Below are 15842 nucleotides of genomic sequence, written 5' to 3' on the forward strand. Positions count from 1 at the left end.
ACAAACTCCTCTTCTCCCCAATTCTATTCAATACCTCCTCATTAGCTACGTGATCTACCCATCTAATCTTCAGCATTCTTCTGTAGCACCACATTTCGAAAGCTTCTATTTTCTTCTTGTCCAAACTATTTATCATCAATGTTTCACTTCCATACATGGCTCCACTCAATACAAATAATTTCAGAAACGACTTCCTGACGCTTAAATCTATACTCGATGTTAACAAATTTCTCTTCTTCAAAAACGCTTTCCTTGCCATTGCCAGTCTACATTTTATATCCTCTCTACTTCGACAATCATCTGTTATTTTGCTCCCCAAATAGAAAAAGTCCTTTACTATTTCAAGTGTCTCATTTCCTAATCTAATTCCCTCAGCATCACCCGACTTAATTCGACTACATTCCATTATCCTAGTTTTGCTTTTGTTGATGTTCATCTTATATCCTTCTTTCAAGACACTGTCCATTCCGTTGAACTGCTCTTCCAAGTCCTTCGCTGTCTCTGACATGATTACAATGTCATCGGAGAACCTAAATGTTTTTGTTTCTTCTCCATGGATTTTAATACCTACTCCGAATTTTTCTTTTGTTTCCTTTACTACTTGTTCAATATACAGATTGAATAACATCGGGGATAGGCTACAACCCTGTTTCACTCCCTTCCCAACCACTGTTTCCCTTTCATGTCCCTCGACTCTTATAACTGCCATCTGGTTTCTGTACAAATTGTAAATAGCCTTTCGCTCCCTGTATTTTACCCTGCCACCTTCAGAATTTGAAACAGAGTATTCCAGTCAACATTGTCAAAAGCTTTCTCTAAGTCTAAAAATGCTATAACCGTTATATGTATAAGAATAGAAAAAGGCAACTAGAAAGAGGCATTATAGCCAAAATAGGCTCATCACAAACCAATGAAACACGAAATACTTTAAACAGCAGCGATTTGGATTCCTCTACTTATAAATAAATTACAGGTTATACTTGAACTTCAGGCTTGAGAAAAAAGCATTACACGACCATCACTTAAGCAATATATCGGCCGTTGCAATTGACTCGTGTAGCGAGTAGTCTATTGAGACGCGAAAGTCGCTCGAGTAGAATGTGCCTAACGCCCAGCCGTCGCAGCAGCCCGCCAGTCTTGGCGGACTGTTTGTAAACACAGCTGGCAGTGCTGCCGCTTCCCCTCCTCTCTCACCAGACGCGAGACACTTCGGGCCAATCCCTCCCTCCTTCCCTCTCTCCTTCCCCCCTCTCTGCCCGCTCACAGCTGTGCCGCCGTGCGCTCCCGATTCCCGTCATCAGTTGCGAGCCGAGCGGTATCGGGCCAGTGGCTTTCAGAGTACACCAACACTGTTCAGTGTGTCGTATTGTGTGAGCAGTGCGTAGCGCGTGGTGCGTGAGTGGTGCGTGCCTGCTGCGTTATGGCGTTCCAGTGCAGAGCCGCGGACGGCCCCCACAGGTAGGCCGCACATCACGTCACGTCATAATACGGTCTGCACCCACGGCGGTCTGGGGGTGCGCCTTAGCGGCGTACCTCGATTAATTCATCCCAAACCGGGCATTTCACTATACACTGAAGTCCTAGCGAACAACACGTGAGCGCACTGAGATGTGAGGCTCTCGATGGACTAAGGAAAGGGAAAGTGCACGCGCTCAGCCGTTTGCGTGTTTCTCGTCTTGGTACTGGCCATCTGATATCGCGTTAACAATTGTAGTACCACTTCTCTCTTAGTTGTTTGCTATTTTCCCAATATTCCCTCATATTCTCCCCAATTCTTCACCTTACTTCTGTCCATGTTGTTCCAGATTTCTGAAAAGATTTCTGAATTCCCTGTTTTATTCTTTAAAACATACTTTCTTTCTGTTTCTTACAACAGATTCTTTCATGGAGCTTCTATCTAGTCGTTTTTTTATTCTTGTAATTACTGTTCACTTATATGTCCAGAAAAATACGAAAAATACGAATATTTCTCTCGTTAGCCTATAGTCATTTATTCGGCAGAGATACCCATAGAAGAATAGATTTCACCTTTCCGTTACTTCTTATATTTTCTCTACATTTTTAGATATTTTCTTTAATTCTCATTTTCTAACCATCTTTAATTTGTATTGTCAACATCATGTTTCTAATAATTTGTCATTCAAGGCTCTTTATTCTGTGTGGCTTATAGCTCGCCTTGAAGCATTCACATCCATAAAACCATTGTCGTCATATCATAGCCATATAGTGTTTCAATTTTGTATTTCTAGATACGTTTTTCTTATTCTAAATATATTTCTTTAGGCATTATTCTCAACTTTTACATCTCTTACAAATTTTTCTAGTTCATTTTCCTGCATAATTTTTCCAATACTTTTAAATTAACTTTCTCACACTACATTACTATTTTCTATCTATTTGTTCTGCCTCTTTTATATTTGTCATGAATTTCATGTTTTTCTTTTGAAATTCAGAGAACACCCTATGAACTCCACCCTCAATACTTCTGCTGTGTCTAAAAAATACAAATTTATTACAATTTTGCGATGAACGCTCCCGCCGCAGTATTCATAAGAATAGCTTTAGAGCTGAACTGTATATCGAAATACAGCTTACTTATCTTGCAGTTCGCGCCTGCTTCTAGGATTCTTTTTGAATTCACAACCATTTATAAAAGATAGGCTTAGGTCCAAGGCTGTTTTTCAGCCATGACTGAAATATAACACATTAATTTTAGCATATCCACTTTTTATTTTCACTTCTTCCAATTCAATAAACACAGCATAAAACGTTTTCCATAGCAAATGAAGTTACAGTTTGCGTAGCAAAACGTTGTATTGTGAACTACACTTGATTACGGTCGAAACACTAGTGACACCTTTTGACGCCGAAATTGCTTGGTTTATCCATGACATATTGTTCCAGACACATCCACAACATTCGATGACTCAACTAAATGTTGTTCAAATTACCTCTTTTAAAACTTAACAGAAATCCAAGTTAATTGATATGTTTCACTTGCGAAAATATTTCGAAAAATTATGAAAATAAAGAAGATTTACGAAAGTGACAAGACAGATTAACTGTTTTTCAAAATGTAGATATGGGATCACATTATACAATTAGAATAATGTAGTTTGGTAAATTAAACAAATATAAGTGACATTTCTCATAACAGAGGATATTTTGATTTTATAAAATAAAAATAAGAAGAAAGTTTTATTATATACAAAGTTTGTTGTGACATCTACACGAACACTAGTTTTCGTATCATAACTCGGCAACCGATATACAGCATATTCGACTAACTTTATTCACGCAGAACTTCACCAGGCTGTTGCAGCATTGTGTAAATAACGAAAAACGTGAATCAGACACTATACATCTGGAACTAAGTACGTCTATGCTTGAAAATAAAATGGTATCTTAAGTTCCCATAATCTGAAAAAGTTATGTAATAACTTGGTTTATTATAACTTCTGCCAGCTACTCTTTCCAGAAGATTTATTTGATTGACAGCTTCTATCAGAATTCTTGAAATTATTGCAAAATCATCTGTGAAAGCCAGCCTGATCACCGTCTTTCTATTTCATTTCCTTCCCAGAGTTACGCATTTTTTCAGCCCTAAATTCTAGATTGTTCAGTTTTTTTATTTATTATTGCATTGTTTGTTATTTGAAACATATTGTTTTGACGTTAAGTCCAGTAACACTCTGCATTCGTTCCACTGTATCTTTGCATTCACATTACGCGTTGTAATGATCGTATTACATTTACGCTGTATTATGTGTGATTTCTTAGGGCCACTGTGGCCCCAGCGAAAATACAGAATAAATTTTAACAGAGAGTTAAGTAATGCATTTGTAATATTGTGTCAGAAGTTTTGCTCATAACAACTCCTTCCCTGTTACCGTCTTTACCTTAATTTCAGTGTAGAAAATTTTCACTCTGTTTCAAAGGCTTTACGCAGATCTCTGTAAACTAGCCTTGCTGTCAGACATTCACATCTGGTCGTACTCAAATCACAACGCTCACACCACTGTGGTTTTGTCAAATTTTAAACAAGTTAGGTTTGTTTATCTGAATTCCTGCATGACTGCTCTACAGTTCAAGCTTTAAGTGCTTGACAGAGGGGCCATCGAACAGTTTTCAGATAATTTATCTACCGTTCCACTCTAGAAGAGCACGTTGGGAAAACTATCTGTAGAAGTTACCGTGCGAGCTCTGATTTCTTCAAAGATTTCGTGAAAAGATCTCGCCGCAGTGAGAAACGCCTTTGTTTTCATGATTACCACCCCATCTCTCGTCTCATACCCTTGATACGCTCTCCCCTTTCTCATAATAACACAAAGTGAGCTGCCCTGCTTTGTACTTTTTGGACGTCCTCTCTCAATCGGAACTAGTCAGTATCCTAAGCCGCACAGTATCACTCCAAAAGAGGACAGACAAGCGTAACGTAGGCAGTTTATCATTTAAATATTTTACCAATAAAACGCAGTCTTTGATTCGCCTTCCCGCTGTTCATAACCGCGACCCTTAGGTAATTATTTGACTGACAGCCTTTAAATTTGTGTGATTTATCGTGTAACTTTTATTACTTATTTGAATGACTTGACACTTTTCATTATTTACATTCAATTGCAACCTTTCGCACCACACAGATATATTGTCTAAGTCATTTTGTAATTGATTTTGACACGGTAAATGCATGTGCAAACAAACTAAGAGGGTTGCTCAGAGTGTCTGCTAAATAGTTTATATAGATTAGGAACAGCGTAGGGCCTCTAACACTTCCTTGGGGAATGCCAGATATCACTTATGTTTTACTCCATGATTTTCTGTCGATTACTGCGTACTGTGACCGTATTGACAGGGAGCAGAACGCCGTAGGCTCACACTGTCATTAGAAGGTTTCTTGTGAGGAAAAATGTCAAAAGGCGTCCGAAAATCATGAAGTGTGGAATCATTTTCGATAGCCCTCATTACTTTGTGTGTTTCACAAGAACGACACTTTCTGAATCCGTGATGACTATGTATTAATAGATAATTTTATTCGGGTTTATTCAAAACGTTCGATGTTACAAAATCCTACTGCAAGTTGACGTCAGTGATTGGGGTCTGGAATTCAGCGGATTACTTCTGTTTTCTTTATTGTGTCCTGATGTGTCCTGTGCAACGTTCCAGTCCTTATGTATGAATCTACTATTTGGTAAATACAAAGCTATTACATCATACTACGAAAGGAACCTAACTAACTGGTACACAACCTGGACCAGAAGACTTATCATTGCTAAGTGATAGTTGCTCATCTACACCTAGGGTATCTATTTATAAGTTACTCATGTTAGCGGTTGACTCAAATTGTGGAATATTTATTGCGTCTTCTTTGGTGAAGGAGTTTTGGAAAACCGTGTTTAGTAACTCTGCATTAGTAGAAGAGTCACGAGTAACACTACCGTTACCGTTGTGCGCTAAAGATATTGTGTCTTGCCGCTGGTGTACTTTACATACGATCAAAATCTCTTTGGATTTTCTGCCAGATTCCAAGAGACCCGTCCATAATTCTAAGAGTGTTGCCGGTACAGGATTTTGCGTGCGAACTGACCTCTCCACTGTGTCCCATAAATGTTCGATGAGATTCATGTCGGTCGATCTGGGGCGGGGAAGGAAGGGAGACGGATCATTCTCTCGAATTGTCCAAAATGTTCTTCAAACCAGTTGCGAACAAGTGTGGCCAGGGACATGGCGCATTGTCATCCATAATTACTCCACCGCTGTTTGGGAACATGAAGCCCATGAGTGGCTGCAAATGGTCTCCAAGTACCCATTTCAGGCAATGTAAACAAATGTTACACCGTTATCGAGCCACCACCAGCTTGCACAGTGCCTTGTTGACAACTTTGCTCTATGGCTTCGAGGGGACTGCGCCACACTGGATCTCTACCATCAGCTCTTACCAACTGAAATCAGGACTCATCTGACCAGGCTACAGTTGTCTAGGACCAAACAGACATGGTGACGAGCCCGGGTGGGGCTCTGCAGGCGATGTCGTGCTGTTAGCAAAGCCACATGCGTCGGTCGTCTGCTCCCATAACCCACGAACGCCAAATTTCGCCGCACTGTCCTAACGGACACGTTCGTCGTACGTCCCACATTGATTTCTGCGGCCATTTCACGAAGTGTTGCTTGTCTGTTAGCACTGGCAACTCCAAGCAAACGCCGCTGCTCTCGGTCGTTACATGAAGGCCGTCGGCCAATGCTTCGTCCTTGGTGAGAGGCAATGCCTGAAATCCACTACTGGCCATTAAAATTGCTACACCAACAAGAAATGCAGATGATAAACAGGTATTCATTGGACAAATATACTAAAACTGACATTACATTTTCACGCAATTTGGGTGCATAGATCCTGAGAAATCAGTACCCAGAAGAACCACCTCTGGCCGTAATAACGGCCTTGATTGCATGAACATCAAGAGTTCAGATGGAAACCCGGTTCTAAGCAAAGAAGGGAAAGCAGAAAGGTGGAAGGAGTATATAGAGGGTCTATACAAGGGCGATGTACTTGAGGACAATATTATGAAAATGGATGAGGATGTAGATGAAGATGAAATGGGAGATACGATACTGCGTGAAGAGTTTGACAGAGCACTGAAAGACCTGAGTCGAAGCAAGGCCCCAGGAGTAGACAACATTCCATTAGAACTACTGACGGCCTTAGGAGAGCCAGTTCTGACAAAACTCTAGCATCTGGTGAGCAAGATGTATGAGACAGGCGAAATACCCTCAGACTTCAAGAAGAATATAATAATTCCAATCCCAAAGAAAGCAGGTCTTGACAGATGTGAAAATTACCGAACTATCAGTTTAATATGTCACAGGTGCAAAATACTAACGCGAATTCTTTACAGGCGAAAGGAAAAACTGGTAGAAGCCGACCTCGGCGAAGATCAGTTTGGATTCCGCAGAAATGTTGTAACACGTGAGGCAATACTAACCTTACGACTTATCTTAGAAAATAGATTAAGGAAAGGCAAACCTACATTTCTAGCATTTGTTGACTTAGAGAAAGCTTTTGACAATGTTGACTGGAATACTCTCATTCAAATTCTAAAGGTGGCAGGGGTAAAATACAGGGAGCGAAAGGTTATTTACAATTTGTACAGAAACCAGATGGCAGTTATAAGAGTCGAGGGGCATGAAAGGGAAGGAGCGGTTGGGAAGGGAGTGAAACAGGGTTGTAGCCTCTCCCCGATGTTATTCAATCTGTATATTGAGCAAGTAGTAAAGGAAACAAAAGAAAAATTCGGAGTAGGTATTTAAGTCCATGGAGAAGAAATAAAAACGTTTAGGTTCGCGGATGACATTGTAATTCTGTCAGAGACAGCAAAGGACTTGGAAGAGCTGTTGAACGGAATGGACAGTGTCTTGAAACGAGGGTATAAGATGAACATCAAAAAAGCAAAACGAGGATAATGAAATGTAATCAAATTAAGTCAGGTGATGCTGAGGGAATTAGATTAGGAAATGAGACACTTAAAGTAGTAAAGGAGTTTTGCTATTTGGGGAGCAAAATAACTCATGATGGTCGAAGTAGAGAAGATATAAAATGTAGACTGGCAATGGTAAGGAAGGCGTTTCTGAAGAAGAGAAATTTGTGAACATCGAATATAGATTCAAATGTCAGGAAGTCGTTTCTGAAAGTATTGGTATGGAGTGTAGCCATGTATAGAAGTGAAACATGGACGATAAATAGTTTGGACAAGAAGAGAATAGAAGCTTTCGAAATGTGGTACTACAGAAGAATGCTGATGATTAGATGGGTAGATCACATAACTAATGAGGAGGTATTGAGTAGAATTGGGGAGAAGAGGAGTTTGTGGCACAACTTGACAAGAAGAAGGGACCGGTTGGTAGGGCATGTTCTGAGGCATCAAGGGATCACAAATTTAGCATTGGAGGGCAGCGTGGAGGGTAAAAATCGTAGAGGGAGCCCAAGAGATGAATACACTAAGCAGATTCAGCAGGATGTTGGTTGCAGTAAGTACTAGGAGATTAAGAAGCTTTCACAGGATACAGTAGCATGGAGAGCTGCATCAAACGAGTCTCAGGACTGAAGACAAGAACAACAACGCCTGGGCATTGAGTCAAACAGAGCTTGGATGGTGTGTACAGGTACCGCTGCCCATGCAGCTTCAACGCGATACCACAGTTCATCAAGAGTAGTGACTGGCGTATTGTGACGAGACAGTTGCTCGGCCACCATTGACCAGACGCTTTCAATTGGGGAGAGATCTGGAGAATGTGCTGACCAGGGCAGCAGTCGAACATTTTCTGTATCCAGAAAGGCCCGTACAGGACCTGCAACGTGCGGTCGTGCATTATCCTGCCGAAATGTAGGGTTTCGCAGGGATCGAATGTAGGGTAGAGCCACGGGTGGTAACACATCTGAAATGTAACGCCCACTCTTCAAAGTGCCGCCAATGCGAACAAGAGGTGACCTAGACGTGTAACCAACAGCACCCCATACCATCACGCCGGGTGATACGCTAGTATGGCGATGACGAATAAACGCTTCCAATGTGCGTTCACCGCGATGTCGTCAAACACGGATGCGTCCATCGTGATGCTGTAAACAGAACCTGGATTCATCCGAAAAAATGACGTTTTGCCATTCGTGCACCCAGGTTCGTCGTTGAGTACACCATCGCAGGCGCTCCTGTCTGTGATGCAGCGTCAAGGGTAACCGCAGCCATGGTCTCCGAGCTGATAGTCCATGCTGCTACAAACGTCTTCGAACTGTTCGTGCAGATGGTTGTTGTCTTGCAAACGTCCCCATCTATTGACTCAGGGATCGAGACGTGGCTGCACGATCCGTTACAGCCATGCGGATAGGATGCCTGTCATCTCGACTGCTAGTGATACGAGTCCGTTGGGATCCAGCACGGGGTTGCGTATTACCCTCCTGAACCCACCGATTCCATATTCTGCGAGCAGCAATGTCGCGATACGATTAACCGCAATCGCGACAGGCTACAATCCGACCTTTATCAAAGTCGGAAACGTAATGGTACGCATTTCTCCTCCTTACACGAGGCATCGCAACAACGTTTCACCAGGCAATGTCGGTGAACTGTTGTTTATGAGAAATCGGTTGGAAACATTGCTCATGTCAGCACGTTGTAGGTGTCGCCACCGGCGCCAACCTTGTGTGAATGCTCTGAAAAGCTAATCATTTGCATATCACAGCATCTTCTTCCTGTCGGTTAAATTTCGCGTCTGTAGCACGTCATCTTCGTGGTTCAGCAATTTTAATGGCCAGTAGTGTATGTTATTCTCGGCACGCTCTTAATACAGTTGATCTCGGAATACTGAATCACTTAACGATTTCCGAAAGCGATTGTCGCATGCGTCTAACTCAAATTACCACTCCGCGTCCAGAGTCTGTCAATTACCGTCGTACGGCGATAATCACGTCGGAAAGCATTTCACAAAATTCACCTGAGTACAAATGACAGCTGCGCCAACTCTCTTCCCCTTTTGTATCTTGTTTACGCGATACTACCGCCAACTCTACGTGTGCATATCGCTATCCCATGACTTCGTGTGTTTCGTGGAGAACACTTTTCGTGAAACTGAGTCCATCAAACATGATAGGAGAACACTGGTCGACATATTTTTGAGACTTTCATTAAAAAGTATCTGTAGCAGCTGAGGTATCACAGTTCAAGTATAAGGTCGAAATGCACCAGTGAGAGAAAACATTATGCCCAACTGGTCAATACCGTGTGACTTCACTTTTGGAATACAGTACGGCAGCCTTTCTGCGTGGCATAGATTCCGTAAGTTCTTTGGTTCAAATGGTTCAAATGGCTCTGAGCACTAAGGGACTTAACTTCTGAGAACTTCTAGAACATAGAACTACTTAATCCTATCTAACCTAAGGACATCACACACATCCATGCCGGAGGCAGGATTCGAACCTGCAACCGTAGTGGTCGCGCGATTCCAGACTGTAGCGCCTAGAACCACTCGGCCAATCCGGCCGACAGTCCTTTGGTGGTTGGCGTTCTGTGGTCGTGGTTCTGGCACCCAGTAGCGTCCCGGATGTATTCCACCTGTAGCGTTTGGGTTTCTGGTGGAAGCAACTGCAGCAGATTAGCAGTGGAGCTCCGAGTGACAGCGTTCACTAGCAGATCACTCATCTGAGGGTCTTGTGTCCCTGGCGTCGGACCTCGTCTCTTCTGCAGGTGTTTCGTAGTCCAGTGAGAAATTGGTTTATAGAAGGGACAATAGGGGTGCTACAGGCAGTGAAAGTCGGGGTAATCTAGCGATGCATATATTCAGGAATGAACACAGGTATTCAGAGGTAGTCGTGTCACAAGTACTCATACACTGTCACACACGGAATGTAGCCGCTGGGCGGGCATACCTGCCGTAGGACAAGTTGAAAGTACACAAGATCACGCAGCAACCCTCCTTCAGTATGAAGACCAGAGAGAGCACAGAAATGAAATAGTGGGTGTCACTATAACCAGAGAAACTAACCACGGGTCACGCTAACAGCAACAGGGGTCGGCCAAAACAGATTACTGCTCTGCATGCCGGTCTGCGGCGCCAGTATCTCGCTGTACAGACGCAGCTCTAACGCAGTCGCAACCGTCGTAACTGCGGAGTGCTTCAGAAACATCACGAGTGGTTCCCTGATGATTAAACCTATGCAGTTCCCAGGGCAATGGGAAACACCAGCCATCAAATGGCGGTAACTGCCGTACACTGAACTTCGCCATGTTGACTCCTCTAGAAACTGCAACGGACTGGGGCTAGAGAGCTGCTCTCCAGGCTATTTATAGGCTCGGGCGATGGTCTACAGTGCACCTCCGCGACATGAGAGTAGGTCCCCTTAGCCAACCTAACAGGGGTGAGAGGTGGAACATTCCTGCTGTTCTGGCCGCCGTCCCTCACGTTGGGGACCCTGAACTGACGACAATTCTCAAAAGGCGGGAGAACCGTGCGTGCCTCCGCACCGCGTGGCTCCAAAGACGATTTGAAATAAAGGCCTGACAAGCAAGCTAGATTTCGCAGTCTTGGGCGTTTTCTATATTAATTAAACGGGGAATCCTAAAAGTATCCTTCCCGGTTTAACGGACGGTCCTCTATGTACACAATACCTCGCTAGTGTCTGTGGACTATGGAAAATTAATTTAGTGATTTTTAATTCAATGATCAGTCTTGAATGAATTGATAGTTAATTATTCGACTGGTCGGAGTGAGGTATCAGTTTACTCAGAATTTTATGTGGAGTACTAATCTGTGATCAGAATTAAAGGAATAATTTTGATTTCTCTTTCTTAGTGGTGAGGACTAGTGTGGATAGATGCTGTGCCCTTGCCACGTGTTTGACAGTCTCTGCGTTACACATCTTGATCAGGTCAGGCGAATTTGGTGGCAAAGACATCAGCATGACTTCACCATCGCGCTGCTCAAACCACTGTTGCACGAGTCTGGCCTTATGAGACAGAGTTATCCTCCTGGAAAATGGCCTCACGTTCCATATTCGTGGATTTCCGTGAACTATTTGACACGGTGTCACACTGCCGACTGTTTACGAACGTAAAAACATAAGGTACAGTTTCTCAGATATGTGAGTGGCTCGAAGACTTCTCAAGTAATACATCCCAGTACGTTGTCCTTGACGGCGAGTGTTCGTTAGAGACAAGGGTATCGTGAGGAGCGCCCCAGGGAAGTGTGATAGGACCGCTGTTCTCTGATTTGGCGGACAGGGTGGGAAGCGATCTGCGGCTGTTTGCTGATAATACTGTGGTGTACGGGAAGGTGTCGAAGTTGAGTGACTACAGGAGGGTACAAGATGATTTAGACAAATTTTCTAGTTGATGTGATGAATGTCATTCAAGTCTAAATGTAGAAAAAACGTAAGGGAATGCAGATGAGCAGGAAAAACAAATCCATAGTGTCCGGATACAGCATTAGTAATGTCCTGCTTGACACAGACACGTAGTGTAGTGATAAGTACCTGGGCCTAATGCTGCAAAGCGATATAAAGTGGAACGAGCATGTGCAGATTGCGTAGGGAAGACGAATGGTCAACTTCGGTTTGTTGGGAGAGTTTTAGAGAAGTTTGGTTCATCTGTAAAGGAGACGGAGTGTAGGACGTTAGTGCGACCTGTTCTTGAATACTTCTCAAGTACTGCACCAGTTTGGATTAAAGGAAGACATCGAAGCAGTTCAGAGGCGGGCTGCTAGATTTGTTGTCGGTGGATTCGAATAACTATTTGGGAGATGCTTCGGGAACTCAAATGGGAATCACTGGAGGGAAGGCGATGTTCTTTTCGAGGAACGAGAAAATTTAGAGAACCGTCATTTGAAGCTGAATGCAGAGCTATTCTGCTGCTGCCAATTTCGTGTAAACACCACAAAAATAATTTTAAAATACTCGAACGGAGAAATGTACGCTGTCGTTTTTCTCTCGCTCTGTTTGCTGTTGTTGTTGCGGTCTTCAGTTCTGAGACTGATTTGATGCAGCTCTCCATGCTACTCTACCCTGTGCAAGCTTCTTCATCTCCCAGTATTTACTGCAACCTACATCCTTCTGAATCTGCTTAGTGTATTCATCTCTTGGTCTCCCTCTACGATTTTTACCCTCCACGCTGCCCTCCAATACTAAATTGGTGATCCATTGATAGAACATGTGCTACCAACCGATCCCTTCTTCTAATCAAGTTGTGCCACAAACTCCTCTTCTCCCCAATTCTATTCAATACCTCTTCATTAGTTATGTGATCTACCCATCTAATCATCAGCATTCTTCTGTAGCACCACATTTCGAAAGCTTCTATTCTCATCTTGTCCAAACTATTTATCGTCCATGTTTCACTTCCATACATGGCTACACTCCATACAAATACTTTCAGAAACGACTTCCTGACACTTAAATCTATACTCGATGTTCACAAATTTCTCTTCTTCAGAAACGCCTTCCTTGCCAATGCCAGTCGACATTTTATATCCTACTTCGACCATCATCAGTTATTTTGCTCGCCAAATAGCAAAACTCCTTTACTACTTTAAGTGTCTCATTTCCTAATCTAATTCCCTCAGCATCATCCGACTTAATTCGACTATATTCCATTATCCTCGTTTTGCTTTTGTTGATGTTCATCGTATATCCTCCTTTCAAGACACCGTCCATTCCGTTCAACTGCTCTTCCAAGTCCTTTGCTGTCTCTGACAGAATTACAATGTCATCGGCGAACCTCAAAGTATTTATTTCTTCTCCATGGATTTTAATACCTACACCGAATTTTTCTTTTGTTTCCTTTACTACTTGCTCAATATACAGATTGAATAACATCAGGGAGAGGCTAAAACCCTGTCTCACTCTCTTCCCAACCGCTGCTTCCCTTTCATGTCCCTCGACTCTTATAACTGCCATCTGGTTTCTGTACAAATTGTAAATAGCCTTTCGCTCCCTGTATTTTACCCCTGCCACCTTCAGAATTTGAAAGAGAGTATTCCAGTCAATATTGTCGAAAGCTTTCTCTAAGTCTACAAATGCTAGAAACGTAGGTTTGCCTTTCCTTAATCTTTCTTCTAAGATAAGTCTTAGGGGCAGTATTGCCTCACGTGTTCCAATATTTCTACGGAATCCAAACTGATCTTCCCCAAGGTTGGCTTCTACTAGTTTTTCCATTCGTCTGTAAAGAATTCGCGTTAGTATTTTGCAGTTGTGGCTTATTAAACTGATTGTTCGGTAATTTTCACATCTGTCAACACTTGCTTTCTTTGGGACTCTGTTTGCTAGTGTATAGAAAGAGAAATAACTAGTGTCGGTACTTGGTATCCTCCACCACGCACCATACGGTGGCTTGCGGAGTATGTACGTAGATGTAGATGCAGATGTAGATTGCAGGCGTTTTCGGTATTCTGAAGGAATTTTCACTGAAGTAAAAGTAATCGGGGCAAAAAACCGACTAAATCATTAATTATAGACGCACCGGAGACCACGGGTCACTTACACCAAAACACTCACAACACGCCCCTGCGGACCCTCCGAAATTTTGTCCGTGTCATTCGGTATAGTCCACTGTAGGCCTACATGAACGTTCTTTCCTAAACGTTCTTTCCTAAATTCGCATTGTTATTCTCAAAGTTTCAATTGCACCTTTCTGCCCTTCTTTAGGCATCACTATTCCAGTCTTCCAAACAGAAGACTCAACCTGCCGTATGAAGTCAATAAGTGCTGTAACAACCGTTAAATTGTCCAGGTGGTTTGTGGCAAGTGAATGGATAAAGACCTCAGATCTTTTATGAGATACTTGTTGCGTGTCTGCAACCGTCACATTCCCAGTATATAGTCTTCAGTGTCAATGTAAATTGAGCAAATGACCGTTTTGATAAATTTGACGCTTCGTAATTTTGATGAATGGCTGGTGGATGACTTGAGAATGGCGTCACATCCACTGTAATAGCAGAAACCGTCTCAGCTGAAAATGGGAAGTTGTGGAAAGTTTCCCAGCGCATTAGGCCAGGTACAAGCAGGGCGGCAGAAACAGTGGTTTCAGATGATTCGATTCTAATTAACACCGTGGTGGCAGCAGTGGTGACGCCATGTTGAAGTGGAGCAGTACGTTTTTGTTGGTTTTTAGCTAAATGGTTGAGCAAAGTGTTCGTTTGTTTTTTAACCGTTTCAAATCACCTCGGACATTTGAAGCCGAGGATCTGCAAACCGGACAAAACAAATGAAGATAAAATAAGCGTAAATAAGTCCATGGAAGTTGAGGATTTAGAATCTACCGATGGGGGCTCGCCGTTTCTGCCAAAACAACACAATATACGCAGTAGGTACATCATAAGTTTTCGATAGTAGAAAACGCTCTGTAAATCACAACTTTTTATTTGTCGGCAACTGGTTTCAATGTACACTGCAGGTCATCTTCAGGTCTAGGTTGGAACAAAATGGCAATAACAATAATTATTTTACGGAAGGGTGATATTACGAACACTTGTCTCAGGAATAGTAGAAATAATAACAAACTGTTATGAACTCACAAATACCTGGCGCCGCAAATGCAGTTTGTCGACTTTGTGCCAAACTAACATAAAACAATGGATGTGGTGAGTGAAAAAATTTTTGTACAGTAACGTGATACATGCGTAAGTCACACAGTACATTAAAACGGTATGCAACTTATTCTCCATATAAAATTAAATGAAAAATTAATTAAACTTTGGACTTAAATGACACATTAATATAGTAAATTTCACTGTGAACGTTACACAAGAAGATAAAAAATGTCAAAAAATGTCACAAACATATTAACAAGGACACTGTAAATTGTACATTTTAGTTCTTGTTTACATAATGTAAAAAATTTTTAAATGGAAGTGGAAAATTATCGAATGCGTAATAAAAGTTTAAAAATTTGTCTTCATTTCAATGACTAACTATATGAATACTCTGAAAACTTTTACTGTAGCCTAAGTTAAAAAGGTGAAACAAATTGGGACTAGTTACGAATTAATCATAGAAAAACTGAAGAAAAGGGAACCTCTTTTTCTTTGCTTTTTCTATGATTGTTTTGTAACTAGTCCCCGATTTCTTCCCGATTTTTAACTTACAGTAAGAGACCTCAGGTATTTATATTCATATTCATTAAAATGAAGGCACATTCGTAAAGTTTTAGATGTGTTCGGTGATTTTGTACTGTCTTTTAAAATATGTAAACAAGAATAACGATACGCAGTGTGCTTTCAGTATATTTGTAACATATTTTTATCTTATTGTGGAGCGCATCATTTATACTGAAATTTACTACATTAATGTGTCATTTAATACCAAATTA

The 15842-nt window shown here is 41.9% G+C and overlaps 1 protein-coding gene across 2 annotated transcripts in view; it reads left to right on the forward strand.

Moving 5' to 3' along the window:
- The first annotated feature begins 1313 nt into the window (after nucleotides 1-1313).
- Nucleotides 1314-15842, forward strand: part of LOC126260076 (inositol 1,4,5-triphosphate receptor associated 2-like) — a 720512-nt gene continuing 705983 nt past the window's right edge. For both annotated transcript variants that reach the window (XM_049957280.1, XM_049957281.1), the window contains exon 1: nucleotides 1314-1458. In XM_049957280.1, coding sequence (XP_049813237.1) covers nucleotides 1421-1458 — 38 coding nt within the window. In that variant the 5' untranslated portion in view covers nucleotides 1314-1420. The remainder of the gene's footprint in view (nucleotides 1459-15842) is intronic.

The sequence above is a fragment of the Schistocerca nitens genome, chromosome 5 (assembly GCF_023898315.1).
Source record: "Schistocerca nitens isolate TAMUIC-IGC-003100 chromosome 5, iqSchNite1.1, whole genome shotgun sequence".
In the NCBI taxonomy this organism is placed as follows: Eukaryota; Metazoa; Arthropoda; class Insecta; order Orthoptera; family Acrididae; genus Schistocerca; species Schistocerca nitens.